Raw genomic sequence first — 13,499 nt, forward strand, 5'->3', positions numbered from 1 at the left:
GTAGCTGGGCATTTTCAAAATTTAATAAAGAAGGGAACCCCGGGGCAGGGACCTATGAGGTTCGCGACTATGAGCCGATAGGCGGAGGGCGGTGCGCTTAATACCCTTTCAGCAAAATCCCTCGCCCAGGAAGTCTGGGAGCTGGTGGGTTAATCATGGAATTAACATAAACTATATGGCTAGCCCCAAAAGCCTCTTACTTCCGAACTTAAAAAAAAAAAATCGAAAACATGAGAAACAAAATTGTTAACACCAACTGCATTATGTTACTGCAGATTGATAATGTCGAAAAAATGTGGGAAATATTCACTATTCAATCGATATATATATATATATATATATATATATATATATATATATATATATATATATATATGCGAAGAATGACCAGAAATAATCACACCAATAAACCGGCCAGGATGTCCATGAATATTGAAGAAGTCGCTGGTCACAAAAGAAGAGTATATAAAAAATATGAACGTACAGGAAATAACGGTGACGGTACAGAATAATTTAACTTACAGCTGTAGTGTACGAAAATTATTCAGAAAACCAAACGAGACCGAAACGAAATATAAATAAATAAAAATAAAAATATTTTTTCACTTTGTAATGAGTTGGACAAATGTGACAGCATAGGCCCTCTACTATACTAAGCTCGGAAGACGATCTCGTCCATGATAACGAAACAAGATCAACAATTCTGACCGACTCCTTTCACAGTGGCTTCACAAAAGAAAAGAGGAAACATTCCCATCCCTCACTCGGTCTTCTTACAACCAGTAGATGATAAACTGTCAAGCGATGAAGTGATTGGACATAATGAATCGAATTGTTTTCAGAAAATCGACCCAAATTAATCAAGTAGCCCAGTGCGGATATGTCTTCGCATTCTGCATGAATGTTACAATTAACCTTTCCCATTCTTAACATAATGTTACTAACTGAACGAACAGAACCGTATCAATGGTAGCTTGTTAATATATCACCCATCTTTGATGAAGTCTAAAACATAGCACCTCAGATTATCGCCCGATAAATCTAACGTTTGTAGTATACAAATTTTGGAAGTAACTGATGGAGACAATATTACCTTCCTTATCAAAAGTATAATCTTACAACGGATAATCAAAACAGGTTTCGCAACAATAGATCATCTTACAGATTTGCCTGAATACTTTATAGCAATATAGGATAACTGGGTCGGAAAAATGCCATTGGATGTCCTATACCTAGACTTCCATATAGCGTTTGATGAGGTTCCTCATCTAAGATTTCTTGACAAACTCAAAGTTCAAGGCCCTTCTAACAAATAGTGTTCGTGGGTTGCTGATGGCTAACGAATCGCAAGCAGCATATAGGAGACTCATCACAACTGCTGGAAGTAAAAAGCGAATTTCCGAAAAGGTCAGACCTATGACTTTTCCTTTCCACCATTTATATCATTTACGTAGGAAATGGACTCGTTTATAAGGTATCGAAATTTGCCGAATACAAGGTGATTGCGGGTAATTACGAAAGCAGTCTCAGTCTAAGCAAACCGACTTGGATAAGTTAATGAGCTGGAATGAAAATGGGCAAATCAGATTTAATATAGACAAATGTAAATGCATTTTGACGACAAAAACATTCAATATGAAAATCGTATGCCCGATACCCCACTGACGAGAGCAAAGGATGAGAAGGTTTTAGGTGTTAGTATCAATAACGACCTCAAAAAAACAAAGCAGTGTATAGCAACCAGTAAGAAGACACACAATTCTCGGGTTCATCGCAAGGAACTTTGATCATAAAATGCGCTCTTTGTATGGCATTAGTTAGACCGCACCTAGAATAGTCTGTGCGGTAATAGTTCTCAGATCTTATTATGGACCAAGAAAAGCTCGAAACAGTGCAGCGCAGAGCCACAAATAAATCCCATCTGCGAAATTACTTTGCGACAAGCGACTAACGAAACTATATATATAATCTAAAAAAAAGAAAAGAAAAAAAAGCGACGACTCAGAGGAGCTTAAATACAAATATCCAGAATTCGACGATGTTAAAAATGATATTTTTTTTTAAACATAGAATCACACTCTTGGTAAAAATAATGATCAAATAAAATATGAGATGCAACACTAACATAGGGCAAGATTAACATTCGCTTAGTACTAACATGGAATAGGCTAAAAGCAATTGTAGTTAGTGCAAAAAATTATTGGTACTTTTAAAATACAAGAAATATTTGAGACTCCAGCCTATTGCTAACTTAGTATTGTTTATTTCCAAGTTGAATTGAATTCAGATGTCTATGGGCTGTTTGCTTAATAGTGAGAACACTCAGCGATTGCGCTTCCTTTTCTTTAAATATCTGTGCAGCAAAGACTGCACAGTCCATAATTATTCTTCTTCGGCCTCGCCGATAAAAACTTCCACTCATGTTCATTGTAAAAAGTTTTTCTATTCTTTTTCTGCCGGGTTAACTGGATGGTGTGGTGGATGGGGGACAGCCTCCTTTTGTATCCTTTTCTTTTACACGAGAGCTTAATCTTCGTGGAATAAACAATTTTTTCAAGAGATGACCACCTCACAGACCAAAAGACATATTGCTATCGGTACATCCTGTGTACCTTCTCTCTCTCTCTCTCTCTCTCTCTCCGAATACACACCTCATTCACCAATGAGAGTATTCACTCTGCCTGTTAATATGTTTGACTGTCTGCCAGTCTCTCTCTCTCTCTCTCTCTCTCTCTCTCTCTCTCTCACACACACACACACACACTTTTCCATTTCTCCTCTTCCTTCTAATCGTTTTTTTTTTTTTTTTTTTTTTCATAAATCTGCCTCTACTAATTCCCTCTCTCTTTTCTCGCTCCTCACCATTCTCTTTCTCTCCTCCCCCTCTCTCCTCACCTCGCTGAATTTACATTCATATTGTTTACTACCTGTGTTCAGAACTGAGAGGGACCGTAATTTTGCCAAAGCTGTTGTATCGTCCCAACAAACATTTTCCTAGAAGGACGTATTCTTTCATGAGATTAATTCACTGGACTGTGAAATCAAGAGAGACGCATGCCAAAAGTAAATTATTAATTCTGTTTTAAAAATCATGATGTGCAAACATTAACAGTACGATAAATATCAGGCAAAATTAGCTCTATATTGCTAAGATTATCACAATTTGATTTGTTAGAATATTTTTGTTGCATGTTCATCTGTAGGATACGGATTATGGTTTTCTGGTTCATCTTGCAAATATTATATAGTTTTCATATCCCTTTTGCAGCAAATAAATTACTTAGACAATACTCAGTGAATTTAATTTTAAAAGAAAATTAACCCCTTTGGTCGACGGAGTCTCTCTGCAGTAGTGTAAGATCACTGCAAAAAATGTCATAGTGTAGAAAGAGTTATGACAGTGTCCAAATTCTCAATAATAATAATAATAATAATAATAATAATAATAATAATAATAACTAATCATTTTCTACCTGTCTATAGCCAAACGCCTTAATCCCATGAGGAGTGGCTACAAACGAAATGCCTTCATGTAGCCCTGTCCCCCGCCATTTCGCTGCCCTTCCCCGCAGCTTGCACCCCCCCTCTCTCATGTATTGTACCTCTCCACTCCATCCCTTCATCACATCCTCGATTTCCCTCTCCCTCTTCCCTCCTCCACTTCATACACTCTCCTCGTTAGTCTTTCGCTCTCAGTCCTCTCCATAGAGCCAAACCACCTCAGTGTACATTTTCTCCTAACACTTCCTATTACATCCACACCACAACTCTCCTTCACTTCCTCATTCATCTGTCTGTCGCTTAATGTAACTCCACATGCTCCTCTTAAATAACTCTTTTCCACTGCCCTCACTCTTGACTTGTGTCCTTACAGCAACGTTCAAGCTTCGTTTCTATATGTTATAGCTGGTATCACTGGTATCACAATACATTCATGCAGTGACTTTTCTTCTTCCATGCTCCCTTCCCTGCTCCTCATCACTGCTTTCAAAGAATCAGCAACCTTTCTTCCTTGATGTAAACTTTCAAACACCTCACTCTCGAAACTTCCATCCTTACTCATCACACTACCCAAGTACCTAAACACACCCACATTTTCCATTTCCTCCTCATCCAGCATCGCCATACATCACCTGGCTTCATTGCTCTCGAAGACCATAACTTTACTCTTACCTACATCCATCTTTAGATTCCGTTTCCTACACACCCTCCTAAACTCATTCACCAAGCCTTGGGGCTCCCCATCGTCTTCACTTAACAACACAGTATCATCTGCAAACAACAGAACAGGGAGTTTCCATACCCTGCCCTCTCCCGTTAGGGTCCTTCCGACATCCACTGCCCTACCGTGTATCTCTTTTGTAACCCTATCCATATAAAGAATGAACAACCTTGGAGACAGAACACATCCCTGTTTCAATCCAATCTTTAAACAGAAAAATTCACTCAGTTCACTATCCACATGCACTGCAGCCTCAGCACTCTCATACATACATTTCACGGCATTCAACAACTTCCCACTTAGCCTACTCCCTATTCTTAATACTTTCCGTAATCCTTGTTTATCCACCCTGTCATATGCTTTCTCCAAATCCATAAAGGCTGCATACAGCTTATTTCCCTTCTCTAGGAACTTTATCACTAAAGAGCTAAGAATAAGTATCTAATCTAAACAACCTCTTCCCTTCCTAAAACCATCTGGTTCTTCTCATGCTAATTCCTCTGTTATTTCCATAACTCTGTCAATAAGTATCCCACCATATACTTTTCCTATTACACTAAGAAGACAAATGCCGCTATGATTACCACATACCTCTTTTCTCCCTCTCCTTTGTACAGGGGAATAACTACGAGTATACTTGACTTCCAATCCTAAGGAACTTTACCTTCCTCCCAGGCGAATCTGCACATCGTCCACATCGATTCTACTACTACCTCTCCCCCATGCTTTAGCATTTCACCGCACACTCTATCAATTACTGGGGCTTTCCTCATTTTGAATTTCTTCATTGCTTCCACTACTTCCATCCCACTGATTTCTTCTCATCTCACATGCCTCCTTCTCCCAGCCATTCCCCAGCCACGCATTACTTTCATTCTTTCTGTTGAACAATTCCTTAAACTGTCCTCTCTATCTGCTCACTTTTTCTCCTTTTGCCAGTAGTAATCTACCATGTTTATCTTTCACTCCCCGACTAACTTCTTTAACACCATGTATAACTCTCTTTACCTCTTTCCAGAACATTTTCTTACATTCCCTCCACATTACACTCAAATTCCTTCCAAATTCTTCATCCATTCTCTTCTTACTCTTACTAATCTTTTACCTCTCTGTTCTTCTCTACATAAAACTCTCTCTTCCGTCTCTCAGATTCCTCCACATGCCTGTTTCTCACCGACTCCATATATGCATTCTTCTTTCGTGCCACAGCCTGTCTCAACCCTTCATTTCACGATGCTGTTCCTTGCATTCCCTTTCGTCTTCTTTACACCCCACACACCACCTCATACGATGCTTCAGATTTCTTCTGTGAATACTGTATCTTGCACACACCTTCCACACATTTGCTCCCAATCATGTTTACCCAATCACTCCTGCACTTCTCTCATATTCTGCCTTTTTTCCATCCTCTTGTAGCCCTGCCACCCTCCTTGTATGAAGTACTTTCTTCTGTCCTTCCCTTCTTCTCTTCCTCCATTTCATTTGAACCCTGACTCTTACCACCACCAAGTGGTGGTCAGAAAGTTCACTTCTCCAAACTCTATGTGCTCTTGCATCCATTTTACACAGTATTCTATCATCCACACACATATAATCAATCATTGCCTTCTGTTCAGTTCACCACCCACCCTTGTCATAGCTCGCCAGGTATACCTGTGGATCATTTTGTGTATGAAGAGGGTATTGACTACAACCAGCCCCCTCCCGGCACGAATGTACCCTAGAGCACTGCCATTCTCATCCACTTTTGCGGGCAAATCCAATTCACTAACTACATTCACTTTCACATTCCCTACTTTTCCATTCATATCTCCTATAAAAAACACTCATTCCTTTCCAGCTTTTCCATGCAAGCTTCCACATTTATCCAGAATTCTTCTTTCACTCTGCTTGCACGTCTTACACTGGCACATAAACACACACAGTCGCCCAAATTTGTAGTCCAACCTTCAGTCTTACTCAAACAATAATAATAATAATAATAATAATGATAATGTAATAATAATAATTAAAATAATAATAATAATAATAGTAATAATGCTGTTGCTGCTGCTGCTGCTGCTGCTGCTGCTGCTGCTGATGATGATGATAATAATAATAATAATAATATTAATAATAATAATAATAATAATAATAACGATAATAATAATAATAATAATAATAATAATAATAATAATAATAATAATAATTATTATTATTATTATTATAACTTGAATGCCATTAAATTGTCCAAGGACAATACTGAAAAAAAAAAAAACTTTCCACAGCCATTGTCTACTAGAAGCCGAGCTATAAAGGGATATTAAGGTCATGGTCACTGATCTGGATGCCATTTTACGTCATCATTTTCTAGGTCCACTAAGTCTGGTGGCTCTGAATTTTTTCTTTCATGTATAATCAGGTGACTTCTCCGTCTTCCGGGGTAGTCCAAAATTCTGAACCATTGGCGATCTCTGAGCATAAAGATTCGATTTGGGCTACATTATACATTGCATTTTGGCCATGTCTCACGTATATGCCTAAAAAATTTCAGCCTTCTGACTTACGTTGTTCTTGAGCTTTAGATCACAATTATTTCCGGATCCTATCCGAGCCCCGGTAGTCAGATCAAGAGGATAATTGGTCAGACGGAGCGGTCAACCAGTACTATAACATGGCAAAGAATATAGGCTGTAGTTGAAATGGTATGCAAATGGTAACGATTTAGATCTTCCTAAGAAAAATAAAACTGACAGACACAAGAAACCTCCCCACAGGGATCTGGGAATTTTACTACTACTACTACTACTACTACTGCTTAAGTAAAATGGCAGTAAGCAAAGTGTCAGTCCACAAGAGGTTATTATCGTTATTTTTATTTTATTATTATTATTATTAGTAGTAGTAGGCTAGTAGTAGTCTACTAGCCTACTACTACTACTACTACTAAAATAATAATAACGATAATAACCTCTTGTGGACTGACACTTTGCTTACTGCCATTTTACTTAAGCACAAAGGGATCAGAGGTTGTTCATGGTAACTGGTTATTCGTTTGTTCCCGATTGGTAAAAACACTACTACCAAATTCAAGGAATACATTATTGCTCTCAACGAAATATTAACATGGATAACTTATGTAGAGTAGTGGGCGGTTTGAACACGTATGACACTGGTTGGCAGATTTGCTATACATGTTCAAAGTGTGCTAGTGGGTCCTGAAGGGTAATTAATCCTTATGGCCCAGACATTTCACATTGTCACTGAAAATGTGACCCACCCCCACCGAATGATTCATGCATGGGTATAGGTGTCGAAGGTTTTGAGAGCCTTGGATGAATATGTATAGGAATTGTGTTGCACTGGCTGTGGTTTTGGGTGGGAGAGTCTGCAGGCTCTATAGTAAGCCAATTAGAAAACTATTAACGGGTAAGCACATGAACGGACGTACTTCGCCCTCTTTGGGAAGCGAACGAACGTTCTGAAGTCTTCAGACTGACCTACAGTACACTCCCACACATCTCATCAAGCAGTTTCAGAGCCTGCTGCTGCACACGAGTAGATTTTCGATTGTTTCACTCCTGGCCATGCCTAAACCAACACAACTACACCCATTATCTCAACCCAGGCAGAAAATATCATTTTTGTCCTCTCTTGCAAAACAACCACCTGTTTATGACTTAATTAATCAAGGCAAAAACAAAAAAGACGATAATAGGAGAAAAATACATTTTTGTATTGGTATCTATTACCTATTTGCTCAGGTGTGTTGTACTGGTTTCGATCATTCGCTGCAGTGCGACTTGTAGAAAACTGTGAAAACTTTCGGGAAGTGAACGAACATCTGGGACATGAGACTGACCTTCACTTCACGCTCTTACACCTCATTTGTCAGTTCACCATCTGCTGCCGTGACAAGTAGATGTACGATTTTTTCGCTCGTGGCCATGCCTAAACACACATAGTTACACCCATTATTTCGACCCAAACAGAAAATATAATCTTTCTCCTCCTTTGCAAAACACACACAACCACCCTGTTTACGATTAGAAATAAACACAGGCATAAACATTAAAGACATGATAAAAGAAATATTAATTTTTGTCTGGTAGCTTTACCTATTTGCTCAGGTTTATTGCACTGTTTTGCATCATTTTACATATTCTTTGCCTTTTACATGCATAACAGGAAAGTTTTCTGTGTTCACGTGATGTTTTCGTGGGTGGAATGAACTTCCTTCCCTTCCTGGTATTCAGCTCTTGCGAGGTGCGAATGGCAGGTCGTCTCGCAATTCTGATCACGTCAGGTGCTGGAAAACATCCAACTGTACCCTTTTCCCTTACCCAGGCAGAAAATATACTTTCCCACACTCACGACAGACAGACAGCAACATATATTGCAAAAATAACAAGGTAAAATGACAGAGAAAGGTGAACGTGTTATTACGGAAAAAAATATATTTTCCCCCGTCTGTAAACGTATTTATTTCTGCTTTGTCTCTCTGTTCGTAATAATTGGAATTATTCATAGTTTGGAAACTGCATTACAATTCCATTTTTAGCCATGTACGTGGTGTGCGAGCGGCAAGCTGTGACTCAACTCCACTATTCATAATCAGATCTGACCCTCCACTTTCATCCCGCGTGCGAGAGCCTAGCATCAGGGGATGGGCAATTTTCTCATTTAGGACTGAAATTTCAACCCTTTCACTCCCTTTTCCAAGCATGGGCACAGCGATAACGTACAAAATAACTCGACACTACTGTAAACATATTTTATATCAAAAAGGTGAAAAAATATACATATATATATATATATATATATATATATATATATATATATATATATATATATATATATATTTCAGGCCAATCCTAACATATTATGTACTGAAATCATTCGATATCATCATATCTAATATATGCGCAACATTTCAGCACCATTCACATTGGGGAGTTTTAAAAAATGACCACGTGTGATGCTGCAGCGCGGCAGCACCTCGCGGCGGCGGATATCGGTTGCCGATATTTCTGCAACTTTGGCATTCCATTGCATGCCACAGAATGGCTCTAGGAAGCTGAGATTTACGCTGTTAGGTGCTCCTGAACTTTTTCTTCAATATGGCAAGAAAAATAAATTTTTGAAACTTCAGAAAATGGCCCGGGCATCAGCCTGGGGGTGCACGTAAAATTCCGGACCCACGGCCATGGAGAGGTTAAATCTCTGTGTCCTTGTGGAACTAATTCCTGATCTGGAGGACCAGAAGGCTTATTAATTATCGTGAGTAAATTGAACTGACCTCCCATAATAAGAAAATTTTTAAAGTTTCAAAATGGTTATGTTGGCTATTTTCCGATACATTAAGATGACTATGCTATTAGTGTTATTCTTGCTAATACATACATTTCGACTGTACCTTATAATGTTTCGCTATTGAGGAAATAGGTGCCTTGGTGCCTGTCCACACGTGTGCTCGAACAAGTGCTGGCAACATGTATGCAAAACAGTAACGAACACATTGCAAGCATGTTGGGAACAGCAGCATCCACATCATGTTGGTAACATCATGATGAAGTCTCAGCTGCCTGGTATGGGCACTCATATCCCATTGCCTTTGCTGCCCGTGTTCGAAACATGCTTGCATACATCTGTCCAAATACCGCTGCATACATGTACCCAATCATATTGTCAATTGTGTTGTCAACATATGTTCGAGGGCACGTGTGGACCCGCCCTTACTTTACTGTTTTTTTTTTTTTTTTTTTTTTTTGTCACTACAAATGTCGTTAGAAGGAGACTTTCTAAATATAACTAATTTGCATCGACTACTTTGTTAGTCAGCCATGCTGGGCATGCATTTTACAACCCTAGGTCATTGCATAGCTACTCAGTGGTGAAATTTGATGAACTTATATTTGCTGTGGGAATATTACTTTGTTGTTGCTTTCTTCCATATGCATACGTCTTTCATGTTATATTTATTGTTTTTGTACAGTTCATTTTATCCTTGAATACTTTTTTGCTTTTTCATCCAGCGTTAGGTATATAATTTTTTTCAATAAATCAAAAGGGTGAGGCATCCAATGTACTATCGCCGGCACTTATAGCTGGTACAGTCAGCGTTGTCAATCCTTTTTCCTTGGTGTCAATCCCGTGCAGCTCCACTCAATTTCTCCGAACCATTTACTGGTGAGAGGGAGAATTACTGGGAGATGTCTGGCGTAAGTGTAAGGGGTGGGAGAGCAGGGGTGGGGGGAACGTGACTGAGAGGATGCCAAACCAGTGTAATACAGATGTGGCACCATCGCATTTGTAAAAAAAAAAAAAGTAGGTTTACGATGTGAATGAGCTAAAACAACCTCTTTTTAGTGGTAATGACACTGAGTTACGGACTCCGCTTATATTTCAGAATGATTCTACAATCTGTGTTGAAGTTAACCTATACAGGAATAGCCATTTAAACGACAGTGCCGGAGGTCTAATAAATGTTCACAGCTGGAAGTGGTGGCATGTTACATAGGTTTTACAGGGTAATAATCGGGGAAACTAATTACAGTTTTAATGAACAAGCGGCAGAAGGTATTGCAGTTACATCTGACCTTATAACAGATAACCCATAAAAAACAGCTACAGTAATATTTGCATAATATGACCATACCCACAATAATATGAGTTTCTTCAAGTGTGTTCGATATGTTAAATTACACAATGCATAGAACATGCTGCAGATATCGATTCCTTCATGGTTCCATTAATTTCAGGTTAGATTATTATAATGTTAATGGGGTTATCATGTTACGAGCACAAATCATACGATATCTGTTCCTTTATCTTACCTGTATTCATGTAATCTTCGCCATGCAAGTCTCTCTCACTGATTGTGGGAGCGACAAATGGTAATCTGTAACATTGCGTCAACAAAGTAAATGCATACAATAATACGGAAACAACACACATTTGTAATTTATATTCATTCATTGTAAATGTTCAGCCATCCTCCATTCTATAACCTATCGGAGAATATGGGACGCTGGAATCTTTCGTAGTCATATAAAACAAATGGTTTAGGCCGGGATAGAACTATCAGCTCCTTCAAGCACTCATTAGGCCTTGTGCCAACTGCCAATATGTCTGTCTGCAGGGGCCAACCTCCAGACCATCTATCTGGTGATTGCCAACCTCAAACTTGGCTCCAATATGTCTCGTCTCTCAGTGAGTCTGGGTGTATACCGAGGTGTTGTCCATACACGACAAAGCATTCCTACACCACTGACAGTTCAGGAGTCACAGTGAACAGACATGAAAAGCAAGTAGCCCTGCAAGGGGAGATCATCAGTCTGCGGAAAGGAGGCTCCAGTATTCGGGCTATCGCCAATCAGTTAGGCATATCCCCAACAACTGCGGCAAAACGAATCAGTAGGTGGGAAGAGACAGGAAATCTTACCTACCGAGGTAAGAGCGCCTAACTATGAAAGATTTGGTCGGTAATTACTTTTTTTGCCATTCGTGTACGTCGAACATCTATGATGTGATTGTTTCATAATGTTTTAACTTAAATTTTTAGTCTATAGTTTTGTATTTGACATTAACACGTAGTACAGCGTCAACGATGTATAACATACTTTTTACCTATAAAAATGCAAACCAGCATCAACGACGTTATGTTACACTAATCCTGTTGAATAGGTAACAGGACGCCAATTAGTGTGACGTATCATCTCCCTTGCAATCCTCCCTCACACCACAGTCCACCAACATTCTCCTCTCCCTCCCCGCCCACCACTACCCTCCCATCCCCCTAAACTATGCCCCCCCCCCTGGTCCCCCACTCCTCCATCTACCACCGCTCCTACGAGCATGTAAAATAGTTGTTTCCAATGACGTATTCTCTTTATAATATTTCCTCACAGCCATGACACCACGCTCCCGTGTAACAACACCTCCACAGGATGAGTGCATTATACAAGCGGCTAATGAAACCCCCATAACGAACGCTGTGGCACTTCGGAACAGACTCCAGTTGGATGTGTCTGTCGCTACAGTCCGGAGGCGGCTTCGTAAGACGGGAATACATCACCAGGTTCCGGCCAAAAAGGAGTTGCTGACTGAAGCGCACCGTGCTGCCAGGCTTAACTTTGCACGTCAGTATGTCGACAAAGACCTAGACCTCTGGTCCAGGGTGGTGTTCTCAGATAAGAAAACCTTCCGATCTTCCGATCACGGAAACATACATGCGTGGAGGAAGAACAACATCCGGTAATGTTTAATAACTGAACTGTTGCAGAACGCTGAAACAATAATGTTAAAATAACTGAACATGATAATTCACACACACACACACAAACACACACACACACACACACACACACACACACACACACACACACACACACACACACACTTCAAGATAAGGTTCACTTTTTAAACATAATGTGGCGTATAAGTTCGTTTAATCATTAATAACAAAGATAAATGAGAAATACCACGGTTCACTTTCAGATCATAATGTATATAAATTCGTTAAATCACTGATTACTAACAAAGATAAATGTAAAGATCCAGGTGTTGGTTGGTGGGTGTTCTGAATTATTAAAATATTCTTCCTTTGTTACTTATTACACTCCTAAACGTCTCCGGCACACCCTGCAACGTCAGTAATATTCATGAACAAGCAAATATAGCATACTGTGCAATAAGGGTCAGTCCTAATCTCATTATAAACATTATAATTATCTAGGTCAAAAGTTAAGAGATCATCAAGGATTCATTAATTGCAGCCTTGCTTAAGCAATGTCGAACACGCCTGAAAAAAAAAAAAAAAAACATTATTATGGGTATGGTCATATTATGCAAAATTTACTGTAGTTGTTTTTTATGGGTTATCTGTTATAAGGTCAGATATAACTGCAATACCTTCTGCCGCTTGTTCGTTAAAACTGTAATTAGTTTCCCCGATTATTACCCTGTAAAACCTATGTAACATGCCACCATTTCCAGCTGTGAACATTTATTAGACTTCTGGCACTTGTTTAAATGACTATTCCTGTATAGGTTAACCTCAACACAGATTGTAGAATCATTCTGAGATATAAGTGGAGTCCGTAACTCAGTGTCGTTACCACTAAAAGAGGTTGTTTTAGCTCATTCACATCGTAAACCTACGTTTTTTTACAAATACGCTGGTGCCACATCTGTATTACACTGGTTTGGCATCTACTCAGTCATGTTCTCCCCACCACCGCCCTCCCACCCCCAAACACTACTACCCCTTTCATTTACGCCAGACATCTCCCAGTGA

At 39.3% G+C, this 13,499-nt stretch overlaps 1 protein-coding gene across 1 annotated transcript in view; it reads left to right on the forward strand.

Annotated features, from left to right (window-relative positions):
- Window positions 1–13,499, forward strand: part of LOC145415429 (ionotropic receptor 21a-like) — a 331,047-nt gene that overhangs the window by 33,069 nt on the left and 284,479 nt on the right. Inside the window, exon 2 of the mRNA XM_080284708.1 lies at window positions 12,112–12,380. Within this exon, the coding sequence (XP_080140834.1) occupies window positions 12,112–12,380 (269 nt within the window). The remainder of the gene's footprint in view (window positions 1–12,111; window positions 12,381–13,499) is intronic.

This window comes from Coenobita brevimanus, chromosome 102, assembly GCF_032717465.1.
Source record: "Coenobita brevimanus isolate Jiangsu-jjx chromosome 102, ASM3271746v2, whole genome shotgun sequence".
Classification (NCBI taxonomy): Eukaryota; Metazoa; Arthropoda; class Malacostraca; order Decapoda; family Coenobitidae; genus Coenobita; species Coenobita brevimanus.